The sequence below is a fragment of the Perca flavescens genome, chromosome 13, assembly GCF_004354835.1.
Source record: "Perca flavescens isolate YP-PL-M2 chromosome 13, PFLA_1.0, whole genome shotgun sequence".
NCBI classification, from domain to species: Eukaryota; Metazoa; Chordata; class Actinopteri; order Perciformes; family Percidae; genus Perca; species Perca flavescens.
Genome location: NC_041343.1, coordinates 10,747,308 through 10,766,729, shown reverse-complemented (window position 1 = coordinate 10,766,729; position 19,422 = coordinate 10,747,308). Strand labels below are relative to the sequence as shown.

Here is a 19,422-nt window from a genome sequence, read left to right as displayed (position 1 = left end):
TATAATCTTACCTTTAAAGGTCCCATGACATGGTGCTCTTTGGATGCTTTTATATAAACCTTAGTGGTCCCCTAATACTGTATCTGAAGTCTCTTTCCTGAAATTCAGCCTTGGTGCAGAATTACAGCCACTAGAGCCAGTCCCACAATGAGCTTTCCTTAGTATGTGCAATTTTTGAGGAGGAGAGGGGTGGATTGTGGGGTTGTGGCCTTGACCAACTGCCACTTTGCTCGTTTGAAAGCCATGATGTCTCTCTCTCTCTCATGGGTGGGCCAAATTCTCAAAGCAGAGAAAGGGGAGGTAACCTTGCTCCTTATGACCTCATAAGGAGCAAGATTCCAGATCGGCCCATCTGAGCTTTCATTTTCTCAAAGGCAGAGCAGAATACCCAGGGCTCGGTTTACACCTATCACCATTTCTAGCCACTGGGGGACAATAGGCAGGCTGGGGGAACTCATATTAATGTTAAAAAAACTCATAAAGTGAAATTTTCATGCCATGCTCCACCACCACCACCACCACCACCTCCCTTTTCTACTATACCCTCAGATTTTCTAAATTATACCCCTGAGGGGGTTTTGGATGTAGTGGTTCTGCCATGGTCACATTGCATAAAAGAGATGTGTCTTAATATTTTATTAGACACATTATGTTTCCACTCTTCTTCATCTCTTCACTCTCTTTTCAACCCCCAAACAAGAACTCCATGGCAACACAGATGAATATCCTGTTAGGGGAAAATAGATGGACACGCGGCGTTACAGGAGAAGCTTGACATTTTATCATGTCAAAGATGATGCTTAAAGCGTTTGTGATTCTTGTTTGGGATAAAACACTTTGAATGTTTATTGACTAAACTCTTGATGATTTTATTTGACGTTATCTATCCGGCCAATCCAAGAAAGTTACAGTGAATCCTTAAAACTGTATATCCTGTCCCTGAATCGGTAGCACCACTGTGTTGTAAAGTCTACAGTAACATGAGCTTTGCTCGAAATACTGGATTGATTTTTGATCTGCACGACCATAGCAATCATGACTGTAACACCAACGGCTCAGCATTCTTCTTTATAATTTCTAAATGCTCCAAATATTTCACATTGGTCAACCTAAATGCATTGGTTAGAATCATTAAGACACATTATTAAAAGCAGAAAGCACAAGCATTCAAAGCCACAAAGCATCCACCGCTTTTTGACCACTTTACGTTTTTTTTGTTTTTTTTCCCTCACAGAAGAACAGCCTTCAATTCCTGACCCATGTTAATGCACCCTTTGAATATTTTATGTTTTTATATGGAGTGCTGACAATAGAACAGAAATGGAAAGCGCATTCTGCCGAGCTACTTCACTGACTCTGTATTTATCTTCTCAGCAGAGCTATGCACTCTGAAGCAGAAAGAGGAAAATAATGGCAAAATCAGCAACAGCAAATCTGCCGAGGTTTTTTTTCTTCTACACAAGCGTTGAAATGAGGCAGTGTTTGTACATCTCCTTCTTTTGTTGTTCCACTTACAGTACTTTGTAATTAGTTGTAATTTGATATTGATTTATTATGGGCTCATTACTGTACCTCCTTTAAATGTTGGACATATTATTTATATACCTTAGCTCCTCCCAAGGTGAACTCACTTAGCAGCATAATCAACTGTCAAAGTGTCTGGTGGAGGCGACTGAGAGTAAATTAAAAGAAATCAATTAGGTGAGACAAACCTGTGCATTAAATCTACCTAGTATCTTAAGAGGGACACGCCAGGAGAGGATCATTACACAGGACACAGCTGGAAGAACTAGAAGAGGCTTAGTATGATGGAATACATCACACACAACAACATTAAAAGAGCTTAGACACAATACGTTTTTAACACAGCGATCAATCAAATGGATTTTTTGGAATATACCTCGTAAGAACTTTAGGGCAATAGATCTTCAACCACTTCAGCATTAGCAAAACCCATAAACCACTTAAAAATAAAAAATAAAACACGTAACAAGAAGCCCAATCTATTTCAACACCTCACCTTTATCTGTTTTAATGATACGTTCAGGCACTGTGATCACATTTAAAATAGGTGCCGTATACATTACATATACGTTAGGCCTTAATTATTCCTTGGAATCAATATTTGACCCCCCTGACCTCCAATCAGCCTTGTGTGTAAGTTCTGGTATTAACAGCTTAAGAAGAGTACTTATAGTTTCAGATCAATTGTTTGACAATGGAGATTTCTAAATAGCAACCCTCTTGTCATTAGATTTGTAAAAGAAAAAAGAAAGACAGAAAGAAAGAAAGACTTGATGTGCAAAACACTTCTATACATTATATGCACACGGTGTATAAAATACTCAAATACATCAAATACATACTGTGTGTTGTATATTTCTTAAAATAAAACCATTCAATATTGTCCTTTAATACTTAAAATTGTCTCTTGTTTTTAAAAGGCTTTGTGTTGAAGAAAAAAATCTAAACCACACATAGAACCATGAATCTAACTAAATCATGTATCTATTTTTTAACATTTTGTGTAAAGTACATTGGTATATACTGTGTAAATTTAGCGAATGATTCTCTCCGAACTGTGCTGCTGCATGCCTTTTCTTGCCCCTATGCATTATTTAGTAAAACAGCTATGTCTCAAAAAAGAAATGACATGGAGCAGAAAAAAGGGGAAATGGGTAAAAACAAGAGCGAAGTAGGCCGGAGCTATTATTTTAATGGTTACTAGGTGGCTGTTTTGCATGTTTGAGGTTAGGCATACAGCTGCTGTCCAGCTTGGTAGCTTAACCAAAACGTTGTCCTTTTATCTTTCCATCTTTTTAAAGCTTTAGTGTGTAACTTTTTGATATGAATGAACGTCCGTTACATTCAAGCCATTGCCAAATGAGTTGCTACAAAGCGGTGCGCGATCACGGAAGGCTTGTTTCATGCGGCCGCACCGACAACGTTGTTGTCATTAGTTATAATTCCTCATGGGGGCAACATATATTACGCACTATAGCTTTAAACATACATTTTGGCACTTCAGTGTTTGAAAAAAAAAAATTGTGTCTCATTGAGCTTAAGAATGAGCTTAACATCAACCTCTTTCTGATACCCCTTTTTGAATAGCTTGAAAGATTTTGTGATGCACCATTCGATTTTTCATTTAAGTCTGATTTGGCACAAACTAGAAATAGATATTATAGTTTACTCTAGCAACAATATTTGGCATTTTGTGCTAGAGATGTTCCAATACCGTTACCAGTATCGGAAAGGCCACCGATACTGCCTAAAATGCTGGTATCAATATCGGAAAGTACTGGAGTTTATGCAATACCACGTAATTTAACCCTGAAGAAAATCTACTTTAAAGTAGTTTATTTATGTTCTCTTAAAACGTAATAAAATATATGACACACTGGTATCGGTTCAGTACTTTGTATCGGCCGATATACAAGTTCAGGTATCAGAGTCGGTATCGGGAAGCAAAAACTGGTATCGGACAATCTCTATTTTGAGTTAAGTCAAAGTTAGTAATGCTGTTTGGAAATATCACCCAACATCATCAACCAATCTTTTCTTTTTTCACCAGAGGTTGTTCAGTTGTATCAAACGTTGTTTAGCATCCATTCCTTGCCCAAATTTAATGAAACAGGACAACATAATCCATGATGTCACAGTAAGAAAAGCACAGAGTGCATTGGGGAACAGGGGACATCGCAGTTATGCAGTATGCATCTTAACTGCTAGGCCACCAGGATGCCCCATCACTGTTCTTCCTTGACAAAGTCATTTATCTCCAAACTATTTCAAAGAGCTAAAATGTCAAGAACTATTAAATGGATTACCATAGCGGCGCCTGGGTAGCTCACCTGGTGGAGCGTGCGCCCCATGTACGGAGGCTCGGTCCTCACCACAGCGGATGCAGGTTGAGTTCCGACCTGTGGCCAGTGTTCGAATTATACCGTGAACTTTGGGGGGTACAGCTATTTTGACTGGTGACGTCACTCTCCATTTTATATAGGCTTACACACGAGAACCACTAATCTATATGCAAAATACCCTGAATATTAGTGCAGATTCCCTCTTGTTAAGGCATTAAGAATGAAATTGCACAAAATGATAAATCGCCTCATTAAACCTTTTTTTTTTTTTTTTTTTTTTCAGCACGTTTCCATCCGAAAACCTTGTCCATGAGATAATAAACTGCTTGCATTAAGGCAACCATTCTTGGCTTAGTTTCACCAAGATACGGACAATATTTGCTTGGTACAGAGAGCGAGCTGCGTGAACTTTTAGCTAGCTAGCTAGCTAGACTATGACTTCATAATAGATGAGAGAAACACTATGAACAACCAAATTAAGACAGTTCTGAAAACCTGTTTAGATGACGAGCTGCTCATGACATTTACCACAAAGTACAACGCATGATGATATACATGGCAGTCAAAACCATAGGCAGAGACTAAAGTTGATTCAGCCACTCACTCTTAATTTTGCTGACACACCAGTGCCTGTGCCCGTACCTGGTACGTACATTTTGACAGCTAGTGAAGTAATATCAAAGAACACAGTCTGAATGTACCAGAGAATTGGTACAGCCCAATGGGGAGTGAGGGTTTGAAAATCGTATTTCATTAGATTATTTCCTGAATTGTATGTGATGGTAATACTGCATTTAAATACATATAATTTTGAGAAGGCTATCATTATATTTTATTAAATTTTTTTTTCAGTACCCCCCCTCCCCCCACCCCAAACTATTATTTGCATCCCGTTTGGGAGGGTCCAAGTCTCATCTAGGGGGGTCGGACCCCCCCAATACCCCTGTAATTTGAACACTGCCTGTGGCCCTTTGCTGCATGTCATTCCCCCTCTCTCTCCCCTTTCATGTCTAGGCTGTCCTATCAAATAAAGGCCTAAAATGCCACAAAAAAATGGATTATTTTGAAAGTTTGTACAGACATTGATGGTTCCCAGAGGATGAATCCTCCTGACTTTTTTTTTTTTCCCACCCATTACATTTCCTCTAGCAATCAGCAAGTAAAAGTTTACACTTATCCTGTAAAATGTCACCACATCTATTTCTTGGTTTGGCACAACATTTTGTAAATTCATAGTCCCCAGATGATGATGTATTCTAATGACTTTGGTGATCAGTCAAACTTGTCCAATGCTTTAGTTTGTGACTAAATGCCAAATGTCATTCCCATCAGCCTCAGTTGAACTTTGTGTTTAGGGTTGATTAGCAAATGTTAGCTAACACACTACACTAAGACGGCAAAACTGCTAAACATCAGCATGTTAGCATTGCCATTGTAAGCATGTTAGAATGCTGACATCAGCATTTAGCCCCACAGAGCTGTTAGCATGGCTGTAGATGATTAGTCTTGTTTAATCTCTTATACCTCTTTCACACCACTGACCAGGGTTATGGCCAGGGTTGTTTGATCAGTATTCAACCCATTCTTTTGGAAATTCAAAACAACTTTGTTTTTTAATAACACTGGTGAGTTATGCGTCACCATATCCCACACCTACAGTACATCCTTCACCAAATCTGCATACACATGAAGTGTAGAATGTGCACTCATGTCCACTTTTCTTTTCATGCTGTGAATCCTAAACGCTACACGCCCAGCTGTGTAAGTGTCATATGTATGCATGTGCACCATTCACACAGGAGGCCTCAAGGCTCTGCTCCTGACGACATTGAAAGATTAGTGTCTGGGGATGTCACTGCTCAAAAATCATTATTGTGGCCTGGAACTGATGACTGTTTAAAGCCATCAATGCACAATTAAAAACACATTCTGCTATGTGTTGAATTTGGTCAACGAATGATCAGTGTTTTTCTGACCCTATCAATTACAAATACACTGATATTCACATATTATTGAAGAGTCTGACATATAAAGTACAGTCATTCATTCTTAACTGCTCATCCTGTTAAGGGTCACTGGGGGCTGGAATCCATCCCAGCATGAATTGGGTGTAAGGCCTGGACATGTTGCCAGTCTATCACATAGCTAACACACATGTAGACAGACACATTCACACCTACAGGCAATTTAGAGTCTCCAGTGGACCTGACCTGAATGTCTTTGGACTGTGAGAGGAAACCACAACACCCGGGGGACATCCACACAGACGCGGGGTCAACATGTTAACCCAACTGTCATACATTTATAGTTGAGTATATGAAGGAGGGGATTTTTGTGCTGTTTAAGGCTGGTTTTCCAGATGTGTCTAAACATAACTGATGTAAATAGACCATAAACCGATAGTATTTTTTTTATCACAAAAAAAAGATGCTATTAATGACTTTGTAGTGTGGATCAACGGAAGTACAATTTCAGAATAATTGCTTTGACATTCGCAATGTCCCTCACCTTCTGCTCTCTGTGTGTTGCTGTTCTCAAACTCCGTTTGCTTCGGGTAACAAGCTACATGCTAAAAATGGCAAGTTTTGAAGAACATTTGGATCATGCAATAAAGCAAGTTCACTTGGTTCTTTTAAGGTAATGATTGCAAAGATTTACAAGGAATATGTTTTATCGCCAGCCAAGACAATTGTGATTGGTTTAAAGAAATGCAAACAACCCAGAGCACTTTTACTTCTACTTTGTTCACATTTTTTTAGACCACAGATTGTGCTTTTCCAATCAGGTTGTTGCTTGGACTCAAAGGTGGGGCAGAGGTTGTACCCAAAGGCCCCTAAACTACCTGTGCTATGAATCTATAAAATCAATGAGCTTGTTTGGAAAGCAATACATTGTTTCCTAATGCTTAGAGGCATATGTGGGCCATTATTTTTCAAATGTCTTACTGGATCATTTCTGTTCTCTGTGCTCCAGGTGCAATCACATTAGAGGCTGTTCTCTTCACCTTCACCACTTTAAAATGTTGCTGTGGTTCAAGTCCAGAGTGCATCCAGAAAAAATGAAATCCAAATGTTTTACCATACTAGCGTCATGTCCTCCACCAGAGGACAAAACGTCTCAGCAAATTTATAAACCGCATCTGTCCTTAAATTTTTGTTCATGTCCAACAGTCCTTAAGCAAGACACCAATTAAGATGCAAGAGCTCCGACAACGACCCGGATAAGCAATGGTAAATACACGATTGTATCCTCTTATTTTGCAACACTGTATGCTATTTACCTTTTGTGGACTAATATCTGAACCTAAATTCATAAAAAAAAAGTTAAATTAAACAATATAGTATATTAGTCCTCAAAGGGCAAATGAAAAGACATTAGCTTTCTTTACTGTATAAGCCTTTATTTGTAAAAAGTCTGTTGTTTGAATGATAACCCTTTTTATACCACATACTTGAACACCTTGTATTTGTAAAAAACACATTTTGTTCAAACACCTAAAAAAGCTGATTGACACTATAACATTAATTTGCACTGACAAAAAAAATACAACTTCATACTACACAAATGTTGATTCCATGAGTACGGATACTCCCAATGAAATCAAACACCTTATTAAACAACTGAATCAAATAAGCGCCCAATGTGAACAAAACAATTACAGTACAAAAACCAAATGCATTTTTCTTCCAGTGCCAGTATATCAGGTGAATTACATTTCCTTCTTATGATAAAACAACAACAACAGTAAGAAGAACAATCCATAACAAATGCAACGAATACAAGAAATCAGAAATGAACACAGAAATGAATCAAATCATTTACTAATTCATATTGAAAAAATAAATGGGCCGATGGTCTTGTGGGTGTCTTTCTTTTCGTTGCCAATTTTTATAAACTTTCTGGTTAAACATGAGATAGTCTCCCTGGCATGCTCTTCCAAAGAGGGAGTCATACTGATGAGTAACTGGGATTCAGCACAACTTGTCGCAAGTATCATCACACAGTAATCAACAACAGACCATAACCAGAGGCAACTTATTAAAGAGAAAATACAGGGAACACCCACTCAGTGTGCAATCGCATGGCTTACGTTCAGATGCTACTTGTGAGCATCCTTTACATCCTTTGTAGTTGAAGGGTGATTGATGTTAATGCTTATATGCTGAACCTGATAAAACTACAGCATGCACTTGTTGCATCTATTCCAAATTGTGTGATTTACAGTAAATACATTGTATAGAAGTACATATTCATGATTCGCATGAATCAAACCGTGTACGTTCTACGTTTATGTTTTTCTTCCAGTTTTACGAACAGTTTGTTCCAGAAGATTTATAGAGCTGGCTGTAAAACAAGTGCAATTTGAGTATGTAAACACTGGTTCTTTATTTTTTCCTGGCTGTGGAGATGGATCGGATGGTGTGGAGTAAAAATATATGAAAATAAACCTTTCAAAACTCGGGTCATGCAAAACAAAACCTACAAGGTGAATACAAAATAATGACTGCACCAGCAAAAGTTCTTCCAACAGTGAGGAGTCTGTCAGCCTTGTTCTGGTGCTTTGTGGATGAAATTTTCTTGCGTGTTTGTGGTCCACTCTTATTTTATTAGTGGTCAGCCACCGTGTTATTCATAACTCAAAGAACAGTTTTGTGTTCACAGGTTTGGCTCGTCATGCATATCTTTTATCGGGGAGTGGTGTAATTCCAGATGAAACGGCCTAACATGAAGACTGGAGTCAACAAAAAAATGACATGATTTATAACTTTTACCATTTTAGATCCCAGCTGGTAATTATAGCACTGGCGAGACAGTTTAATCATACTATAACACTGAGATTCATTTACTTGCACAGAACCAAGGGACATTTGTGGAACTGTTTTTTTTTTTTTTTTTTTTATCTTTGCATTCATCCAGGGGACAATTTCCTATCAATACCCTCACACTGCTAAAGATATTTACTTCCGGAAGCTAGACCGCACAAACATAGACTTCTATTGTTAGCAAGTGAGCAGCTGCATTAGGGCAATTGGCCAAGTGCCTTGCTCAAGGGCACACATGACTTATTGAGGAACAGGAAAGAACATCCCACTCGCCTTCTTAAGGCTATCCTGCTCCTCTAGCCCCTATAAGCCAGCTAGCCAGTCATGCCCATAATAAATATTATATATATTGTTTTGTAGATTCCTGGAGGATTCAGTGATTTGTTGTTGGCTGAGGTAAATGCTGCAGGTATAGGCCTACTGTGCTGAAATCTGCAGCAAATCCTAAACTGGGTACGGTAAATGGGAGAGAGAATTTCATTCAAGATGGCACCATCCTATTTGCTGACAGTGAACCGAGGCATACTGTAATTTCAGCAGCATTAGCATTAGCCTTGTTCTCTAGGGAGCAGGTGAACCAATACAAGCTCAGAGCCACCAGAAACTCCGTCACTGTGAGAGAGGACTTTGCATTGATTTCTCCATTATTTTGTTCACACCGTGTATTTCTTGTGTTTCATTTTTTAGGTTTCGTTTGCAGAAGTATGCCAATGCTAGAGAAGCTGTCCATGCCATTAGCAGTGAGGCTAGCTGGTATTACGAACTGCCATGTTTTTGTTCATGCATTAAGAACTATTAAGTGAAAGATATCATATTTACAGTACAATTCACATGTAATTACACATATACACTAGAGGCAAGAAAATTCACATTGAAATCAGTTCAACACTTTTTTTTCTCCTCGTCCACTATTTGAACATATGTGTCAAAAGAAATCTACCTTCTCTCTAGTATAAGCAAATATCCTAAAGTAAAAGCATAGAACAGAAGATCCTCACAGCTTTTGGGATGAATGTGCTGATTTCATTTCCAGAAAGCAGGTAATACATGTTCTGAGTGAAATGAGTGAGAATATTTTGTGAGCATGCAAGGGCTGCTAATGTTTCTCCTTTGTATGTGTTTGGAGTTCATTAAAGATATGCATCAACTATATAAAAAAAAAAAAAAGAGTTAATACCTGAATAGGCATGTTTATATTCATTTCTGGGAATAAACAGACCTGAATGAGAATTTGATACTTGTTTTGGTTTGCGTTACAAAATGTGCAAGTTGAAACCACAGAGTAGATGGATTAAGCCTGCTTCACACGGGACGATTTTAAAATTGTCGGCCGATTTTCCAATCCTAAGAGACCCCACACACGGTGATAAAAAATCGAGGGGTCTAACAGTTTTGGTCGTACAGTGTGTGGTGCGCAGCACACGGCAAAATCAACACATCACACACAAATCGATTTGACTCCAGAGCATTCCCAGGTCAGACGGGAAATCTCGCAAAATCCCTCGAGATCAAACGTGACTTCAGAGTAAATAATCATTGCAGACGAAGAGGATGCAGTGGCGATAGTTTGTAGTTTGTTTTTAATCGGAAAAAAACGTTATCAAAAGAAAAGGCGATGGTCAAAGAAGACAACGCGAGCATGGACTATACTTGCTACATCATGATATGGAGGTGATTAGTTTTTTCTCATAGAAATGTCGTTACGTATTACACGGATTAATTACCGTTGAAATAAACGTTCATATATTCGTTTCCATGTACTCTGGTGGACTGCAGTTGTGGATGTAGTTATGCCCATCGACTTTATTTATTTTACACAGGCTGCGTGCTCGTTTGTCCCCGGGGGACACCACACACAAGGAGAAATCGGGCCAAAAAAATCCAACATGATGGATATCCCCGATTTGAGATCGGAGCGGTCCCGACGTCCTTCCGAGCAGACGAGAGCAGTCTTAACACACCACACACGGAAGGAATAACTGATCACATTATTTTACGATAATCGGAGCATTCTTACGATTGTCGGGAGGGGTGAATCAGGGCTAATAGTGGCCTAATTATCCTGCCGTCTGAACCAGGCTTTAGGCTTCTTTCTGGTCAAACATGTTCCATTGTTTCAGTTCAAAGTTAACACTTATGGTTGCTTTAAGTCCTATATTTTTTACAAACAATATGTGCTTGTCTAGCACTAGAACAAATAGTTTCCTCTGGCCTCACGCTCTGACTCTACTCTTAGTAAAGATCCATCATATTGCCTTTGAACAGTTTGACAAGCTGTTGGTTTGCAGACCTGGATGAAATGATGCAACAACAAAAAAGAAATTGTAAAGGGTATTATCCACTAACTATTACCACCTTCTTTTATTTTTATTCTAAAGAACAAGGTTACCTGAAACATGTGTGAATGTGCACATCAAAAGTGCTGAATACCCCTGACTTTCAATCCACATCAAACATCATATACCATTTTACCAACCATGGAGTAATATATACTGGCGAAAACAATCAAGATCTGCTCTCTATCTTATTGCGAAAAAAAATAGGAAAAATAGAGAATCATATCTAGTAATGACTTCATTGCAGCGTATCAAATGAGAAGTTAGAATTGCAGCATGCATATCTCAGGGATTGTTAGTTAAAGGGGAACTCCACCCATTTCACATACCAAAGTATGCTTACAGTTCTTGGGGAGAACTACTGCATAATGTGGAAAAAGTAGTATAAAGCCTTTTAATCTGATAAAATTCCTCAAGTGATGTCACTTGAGTCAGCGTCGGTTGGGTCTGAACACTACAAGTTTGAAGATGAAATAAGTCTGGGGGTGTGGAGTTAGAAAGAAGTGAGTTTACCAGACCTCTCCTCGTCTTTGCTTGAGGCTAGCGCCCCGAGGCTACATTAGCCGCTACTAGCATAACATACGCCCATGTTCAAACAACTGATGCTACTGTATTCAAGATTGTTGCCTTTCAATCTTGACTCACTTCCATTTGGCAATTTTTAAAGAATTTGTGCACACATGCCACCATTTCAGCCTTTAGGCTGCATTCACACCGAATCAGGCATTGCGGCAATATGCGTAGGGTTGTGCGGTAGTGTGGGAGTGTCACTGAAATGGCCCATTTGTTTCTCCATTGTGTTTCCCACTCCATTTTGTTTTGTCTGATTGCCGGTAGGTTACGTGATTGGCCACCGCAGTGTGACGCAGGGATGCATTCCTCCAAAATTGGATTCTTTTTCAACTTTTTGCCCCCACGGCTGCTGTGTTTTGTTTTTTTTCCAGCATCCCCTGCGGTCCCCACCGCTGCAGCCTAAATGCACTACCCACGTTCAAATCAATGGGAGGACTGCCGCTTTCGCCGCAATGTCTGATTTGGTGTGATTGCAGCCTTACTCTTACAAGTCACCTATAATACTGAATATGTATTTTCTATATAACACAATAGAAACTGATCACTTAGTTAACTGTGGCACACTTTCTCATAAACAACAAACAAATTTACTTTCTTCACATATAAGACTTATCACTATGTTTCGGTCGTGTAATCCTTTGAACCTCACAGTTGACTGAGAGACAAACAACAGATTGTTCGGCTGCAGACAGAAACAACACTCAGCTCAGTACGTCTTCCTGTAACTCTCATCCCATCTTGCTGTATATTTTCATGGGTTACTGGATATTTAAAAGGGGATTTTTTTTTTTCTTTCTTTTTTTCCCTTTTTGCATCTACAGTACAATGACAACGATGCATAAATTTAAACAAAAAGAAATACTAAACTCGGATCACAGCTTGGGCCACATCACTGTACAAACTTCACTCTGACTTACGGGAACAAATTGGTTTCTGATCAGTATTCCTTTTCGGAGACATCTTATGCATACTACTACACCCTGCGCTCCGGAGGGGAGTGGGTGTTTCTGCTGATAAATTGATCGCTCTGCAGCCCTTCTATCTCCTCTTGTTTGTGTACTGTATATGTACATTTTCTTTTCTTCCATATTTGAATTTCTCAGGGATCACCCTGCGCTGTGTATTCTAATGAGCCAATCTTTTTTTTTTTCTTGCCACAGAACCCAATGGTAGATTTGGTTGTGTAGGTTTTTACTCCCAATTGAGCCTGTTTGGGCCTGAAATGAAGATGACACTGAGGAAAATGTTGATCTGCACTTCAGCTGAAGCTAAACAGGCATGGGAGGATTTTTAAAATGTGTTTTTTTTTCTTTTGCCCTACAATGTCCACTGTCCATCTGCCTCAGTCTTCTAATGCTCTGACTTCATCTTAACTCCAACAGTACTTTTTTTTTTTACCTCTTTGCAAAAGGAACCTGAGCACTGGAAATGCAGTGTGTGTGTGTGTGTGTGTTTGTGTGTTTGAGAGCGAACAAAACAATAATGCGTATGGATTATAGGCCTTTTGGTCGTTATTTCAATTCATGGCTATTTATCACACATTTTCTCCCCAAGAATCATTGCATCATTCCTGATTAGGCTAATGTTTCTGATCCTCAGGGTTCGGAGCATTTGTGTGGCACTGACTGAGTTTCGAGTGTGAAATGTTGAATCCTTCTAGCGTCTTCTGCCCGGGCTGCCCATTACTATCCCGATCAAATAATCTTGCCTTCAAAAACTGTGACTCCAACACAAATGCTCAACAAACAAACAAAGAAATACTGTATACCGAATGACAACTGGTCAAAATGCGGGCTGATATGTTGACTCTTTTGAATATACATGTCAGTACATCATTGCTGTGGAATAAATTCAAACGAATCACAAAAGCAATCCTCCCTTTACCTTATAGCAAACACAAAGCAGGATATGACGTCAATGGACTCTGCATCTAAAGAGCATGAGAATCAATCAATAGGAGGAAATAAACAGCACAAGTATACTTTCATGAGAATACTGAATGATAAAATGTATAGAATGTTTTTTTTTCTTCACACAATCAAAATGAGTAATGCATACCTTTGACTCTTTTACCTCATAATGCCCTAGCTCTAGAACATGTTCCAACACTCTCTGAAATCACAGTATTTCATATCTACAATAATCAGCACTTGTTTTCAACCATAGTGAAAAAAAAAAGACCCCCCCCTCCCCCCCCCCCCCCCCCCCACACACCCCCCAAGGACATTTCTTAAAATAAGATGAGAAGAGAAAGGAACACAAGTTTGCGTTGACTCTGGGCGGGAATCCCATCCACGCGGCCATTTAATGGAACCCATTAGTCCAGAGCTGATGTCTGATAAAGAGAACGATATCACTTCAAAAAACCCAAGGAACAACACATAATCCAAACAAGGTTGCTGTACATAGTAGAACCGGAGATTTCCGGGCATGTTATCCATGGGCGATGGGCGGGGTCGTGGGGAGGTGGGGGCGGCGGGTGGGAGGGTGGGTTCGGTTGGGTGGGGGGTGTCAAGGATCTCACTCAGCTGATGCCTGAACAGAAGAGCCACCACTGATTTTATGAGCTGCGGGAGAGGATTTTTGATTACAATAAGTATCAATAAAAAGTCAATGGGACTCTGAGACATCTTCTCTCTCTCAAGAGCGTTCACTTTCTCTTTTTTCTTGTTGTTGTTGTTTTGTTTTTTTTAGCAAAAATATCATGCAGTCTTTAGTTCCAAAACCCCAGGTGGGATCTCGTGTGTGTTTGTTTCTTTCTTTTTTTCTTTCTTTCAGGAGGAAAAAGAAACTCAAAGCCTTGAAATTCTTCTCTCACGATTATTCTTAAACATTCAAGTCATCCTATTAATACTTTGTACAGCAGAAAGGTCCCTCAGATTTCACACGTGTATATATAAATATAATATATAGAAATATGCATATACATATGTTCAACTTGTATATGTGTATACATATTTTGGAACTGTATCAAAGCCAATTTAATGTGCTCTCAAAATATGGCCCATGATTCCTAGTTGGATGCACATCAATTCACATAGTACAACCAGTAGATTAGGTTGAAAAATCCAAAGGTGATAGGGAAAATGACCCGGGACCATTTGTCAATGGTGCTAACATCTGACAGGTTTGGGATCTTCAACTTGAGCTTGGAGGAGCGTCGTCGTAGCCGACAGTTGGCCCGGCTCCGCATGGCGCTCCGATCTAGCGAGTGGTGGCTGAAGCCATCTCGGGGCGCCATGGGCTTCCTGAATTGGACCCCGGAGCTGTCGAAGGACATGACTGAATTCCGAGAGTCACTGACGCTGCTTCCCAGGTCTGAAGGCATCACTTCGTTGTTCATCTCCAGTGTGGTGAGGAGGATGTTTCCATAAGCATCCACCTGCGAGGTGACCGGGAAAGACACTGAGAGTCAGTGAGAGCTGAAATGTCAAGCAGTAGCCCCAAATTCCCTCAATAATGAAACTTATTCTAAGCCCCCCACCCTTCCCCCAAGCTGTCAAAATGCAGGGATGATATGGAACTTGCATGCCACAGAAATAGTTAACAAAAGAGCTTCTTTATACAGATATCTATTAGATACTTTTCACTTACAAAAAAAGTGACACAAGTAATTTGAACAGCCTTAATGATCTGACTTTACCGTGAGGGCTGGCCTACAGCTGATATGATTTCTAAATAAATGTACCCCAACTTTTCTTTGTTCCTCGAGATACAGATTTCTTCGCTGTGTAAATGACCTGAAGGTGTTGGTTTGAAACGGCACGGAAATGGAGTCCTTGCAATGTGAAAGAAAAATGAAGAGAACATTAAAACGGCTATAAATTCTGGCAAAGAAGCACATTTTCTCAAAATTAAACAAAGCATGTGACATAAAGTTAAAGGTCCCATGACATGGTACTCTTTGGATGCTTTTATATAGACCTTAGTGGTCCCCTAATACTGTATCTGAAGTCTCTTTCCTGAAATTCAGCCTTGGTGCAGAATTACAGCCACTAGAGCCAGTCCCACAATGAGCTTTCCTTAGAATGTGCCATTTCTGTGTCTGAGGAGGAGAAAGGGGGGGGCAAGGTGGAGGGTGGGGGTGTGGCCTTGACCAACTGCCACTTTGCTCTTTGAAAGCCATGATGTCTCTCTCTCATTGGTGGGCCAAATTCTCTGGGCGGGCAAAGCAGAGAAAGGGGAGGTAACCTTGCTCCTTATGACCTCATAAGGAGAAGATTCCAGATCGGCCCATCTGAGCTTTCATTTTCTCAAAGGCAGAGCAGGATACCCAGGGCTCGGTTTACACCTATCGCCATTTCTAGCCACTGGGGGACCATAGGCAGGCTGGGGGAACGCATATTAATGTTAAAAAACCTCATAAAGTGAAATGTTCATGCCATGGGACCTTTAACAGTAAACAACCTTGGATAAGCATAGCATTTAGTACTTCACACACAAAAAAACAGGGAGAGTGGGCTTCATTCAGTCTGACCACTTCAGCATCTGCCATTGCCAAATTAAATTACAAATGCCTCATTTTGATATTTTGTCCAGTTTAGCTGGAAAATAATGTATGTTAAAATACAAGGCAGCAGAGTGAGAATGAATGAAGCCTACGGCATAAACATAGACAACAACCTAAATAGGAAATGAGAATGTTTACAGCACTGTTGAGCTAGATGAATCACTATCTCAATGAAAAGGGCTATGCTCGATAAAACGCAGTCAGTGCTTGAGGTAGAAGCAATGGATGATGGTTGGTGAATACATATTGGGCTGTGGTGGCATCAGTATGCTTCTGGAAGATTACTTCAGGGAATACTGCATATGTGTCTGTGGATACAATGACTATGGCTAGAAAACTTATGTGCAGAACATCGCTGTTTTGTACTTGAACTCTGGCTGACACAAGGAGTAAAAGAGAGGTAGGAGATATAGATGCAAACCTGTTCCCTCAGGCGCTTCTCTTCGTATCTTGTGCGCTCGTTGTTGGCTTTGTTCAGCCTCTCATTGATTTTCTTCTGTTGCGCAGGGCCCCGGCCAAAGAACACGTAATTTACAAAGGCATATTCAAGCAGGGCCAGGAACACAAACACAAAACAGCCCATGAGGTAGACGTCGATGGCTTTCACATACGGAATCTTTGGGAGAGTCTCCCTAAGGTGGGTGTTAATTGTTGTCATGGTAAGCACCGTTGTCACACCTGAGTACAGCAGCACACACACAGAAACAAAGAATTCCCCATCAGACACAGAAGTTTCCCTTCAAACATTCACATTTAGACACGCTTTATAATTTACACTGACAAAATACTGCCACTGTAAAAGATAAAGTCCTGCACTCTAAATCTGTAAGTAAAAGTACAAAAGTATTACCAGCAAAATAAATTAAAAAAAATTAAAGTAGTCATTAAGTAACAGAATTGCCCCTTCCAATGTAATATTATCATACACCATATTATTTGATTAATACTACTGATGCCATGGCTTATAAGCAGCATTTTAATGCTGTAGCCAGTAAGGGGAAACTAATTGTAACTATACTATTTCATCTACAACATCATATTTTGTTAGATGATCTTGTATGTATGGGGAATCTAAATCTGTAGTAAATAAGATGTCAGATGAATGCAGTGCAGTAAGAAGTACACTATTTGCCTCTGAAATGTAGTGCAGTAGAACTATAAAGCAGAAGGAATTTGAAATACTCAAGTAAAGTACAAGTGCCTCAAAATGTTACTTACAATAAGTACAGTTCTTGAATAAATGTACTTAGTTACATTCCACCACACTGCCCATAAGGTATTTGGCGCTCTACATAGGGCTGGGTTAAGTGATACAGATACCAACAGAATACCTTTTTTCCGCATCATTCGATACCCATCATGTGAATGGAAGCATTCAGGTATGAAAAATGCCACCACCACTCATCCACTAGCTGCTGCGGTAGTGGGCCAATCACACGTCGTATTAAATCAAAGAACGCTTGCGGTGATTGGCTGCGAGCAAAACCATACAAATACTCTTTTTTTTTCTAGATATAAGGACCATGAGGATTGAATGCAGGTAAAGTTTGACTGGAGAAGTTTCGATACTACTCAGTACTGGGTTATTTCGGTCGATATCTTAAAGGTATCGAGTACCGATACCCAGCCCTAGCCCTAGATATTTGTATTGTTTGACAATTAAGCCAAATACAGCAAGAAGTTGCACTTAATACACTTAATTTGTTACAGTGCAGTCTCATACCTTAGCTTTTTAATTTGGAGAATACCACATATTTCAACATACAGTAACATAAATAACACTTTTAGAAAATTGGTTAAAACAATGTTATTGTTATCTGTCAACTTAAGTCAAGGCGTTTACAGAGCCCCCAATATCTATCCCCCAATATATATCATATACACACATATATATATATATGGTAGTAGTGTGATGTAGTAGTGAGAGGGTAACTGATATTGATATTGTGATATTCTGTGTACTTCTTTAAGGTAATTTAAGGTATTATATTATGTATGTAATTGGTGCTCTCAGATTGAAATGTTACTCATAACTCCATATTTGGACATCAGGACATCATATTTGGACATCATGGACATCAGTGTGTCTACTGTCAGTGTTTACACAGCACTATTCGATTTGAATAAAGTTGATAGTTTCACGTGCCAGTAAATGTAGGCAACAACATTGAACACGAGACAGCCACATGCTGTTAGTTCCGCTGATAATCACAGGATTTCCACAGGTACAGTTGGAAGTTTAATAAATGCAGCGGTGGCTGTGTCTTACCCAGGGCCACCCGAGCTGCAGAGGCATCATAATTGATCCAGAAGGAGACCCAGGAGAGGATGGTGATCAAGATGGAGGGCATGTATGTTTGCAGGATGAAATATCCAATGTTCCTCTTAATCCTGAAACTCAGCGAAAGCCTTGGATATGAACCTGTAATAAGGAGAAAAGATGGAGTGATAGTTTGAGAAAAGAGCTGGGGCAGGGTAAAAAAAAAAACATTGGTGCAACTTAAGAGTTCCAAAGTCTGCACTTTGACAACACGCAGGGTAGTCATTTCTCCATTTGTTCAGATGGAGCACTTAATTTCCCCAAAGCGATGGATTCCTTTCCAGGGACAAGTTCGATTCCAATTAAACATGGCAGAAAGTCGCAAACACGGCAGATTTTTCTGCAACCCCCTATCTCAGCAGGCAGCTCCAGCATCCCTCTGAGAATTGTCACAGAGCGCTCTGCTTTTTTTTTTTTTTTGCACTTTCTCTGTCCTCTAAACATTACCAAAAGGACATTTCAGAGGTGCATAATTGCAACGCATGCCTTTACACTAAAAGAGGAAGGGAAATATATGTGGTTGTGAGGTGGTAACTCATTCCACTGAATGTTTTGCAGGGAAATATCAGCCGCTTGTGCCAAGACATTAATTGGTCTTTTGACTGCACTTTAATTTAAACAACCACAACAATGCAATGCTGATGCAAACAGCAATATATACATCAAGGCAGGATCTCTCCACTTCAGCTATAACTAGATATTTACGAGGTTGGAAACAATACAAAGTGCTCTAAATACAGTTAAATTCCATTCTATGCATTCTGTCTACAGTTTTATTTCCAATATGTCACCAAAGAAAAAAAAGGCTTCAGATAAGCCTGATGGTTTTTAATCTAAAAGGCTATTTGCTATGGGGAACATACAATGATGAATGACCTCATCATCTCCAGGTTCCTGTAAATCTTTTAATGAATCAATACCTTAGCATACATACTTCATCAAACCTGAGACAAGTGGCTTAGATCACCCAAGTACATCCGAGATTAATGGTGGC

General features: G+C 39.6%; 1 protein-coding gene across 1 annotated transcript in view; it reads right to left on the bottom strand.

Moving 5' to 3' along the window:
• Positions 1-14,602: 14,602 nt before the first annotated feature.
• gabrb4 (gamma-aminobutyric acid type A receptor subunit beta4) overlaps positions 14,603-19,422 on the bottom strand; it is a 58,596-nt gene continuing 53,776 nt past the window's right edge. The window contains exons 7-9 of the mRNA XM_028595809.1: positions 18,378-18,530; positions 16,530-16,786; positions 14,603-14,980 (exon numbers count right to left, since the gene is read on the bottom strand). Coding sequence (XP_028451610.1) covers positions 14,627-14,980; positions 16,530-16,786; positions 18,378-18,530 — 764 coding nt within the window. The 3' untranslated portion in view covers positions 14,603-14,626. The remainder of the gene's footprint in view (positions 14,981-16,529; positions 16,787-18,377; positions 18,531-19,422) is intronic.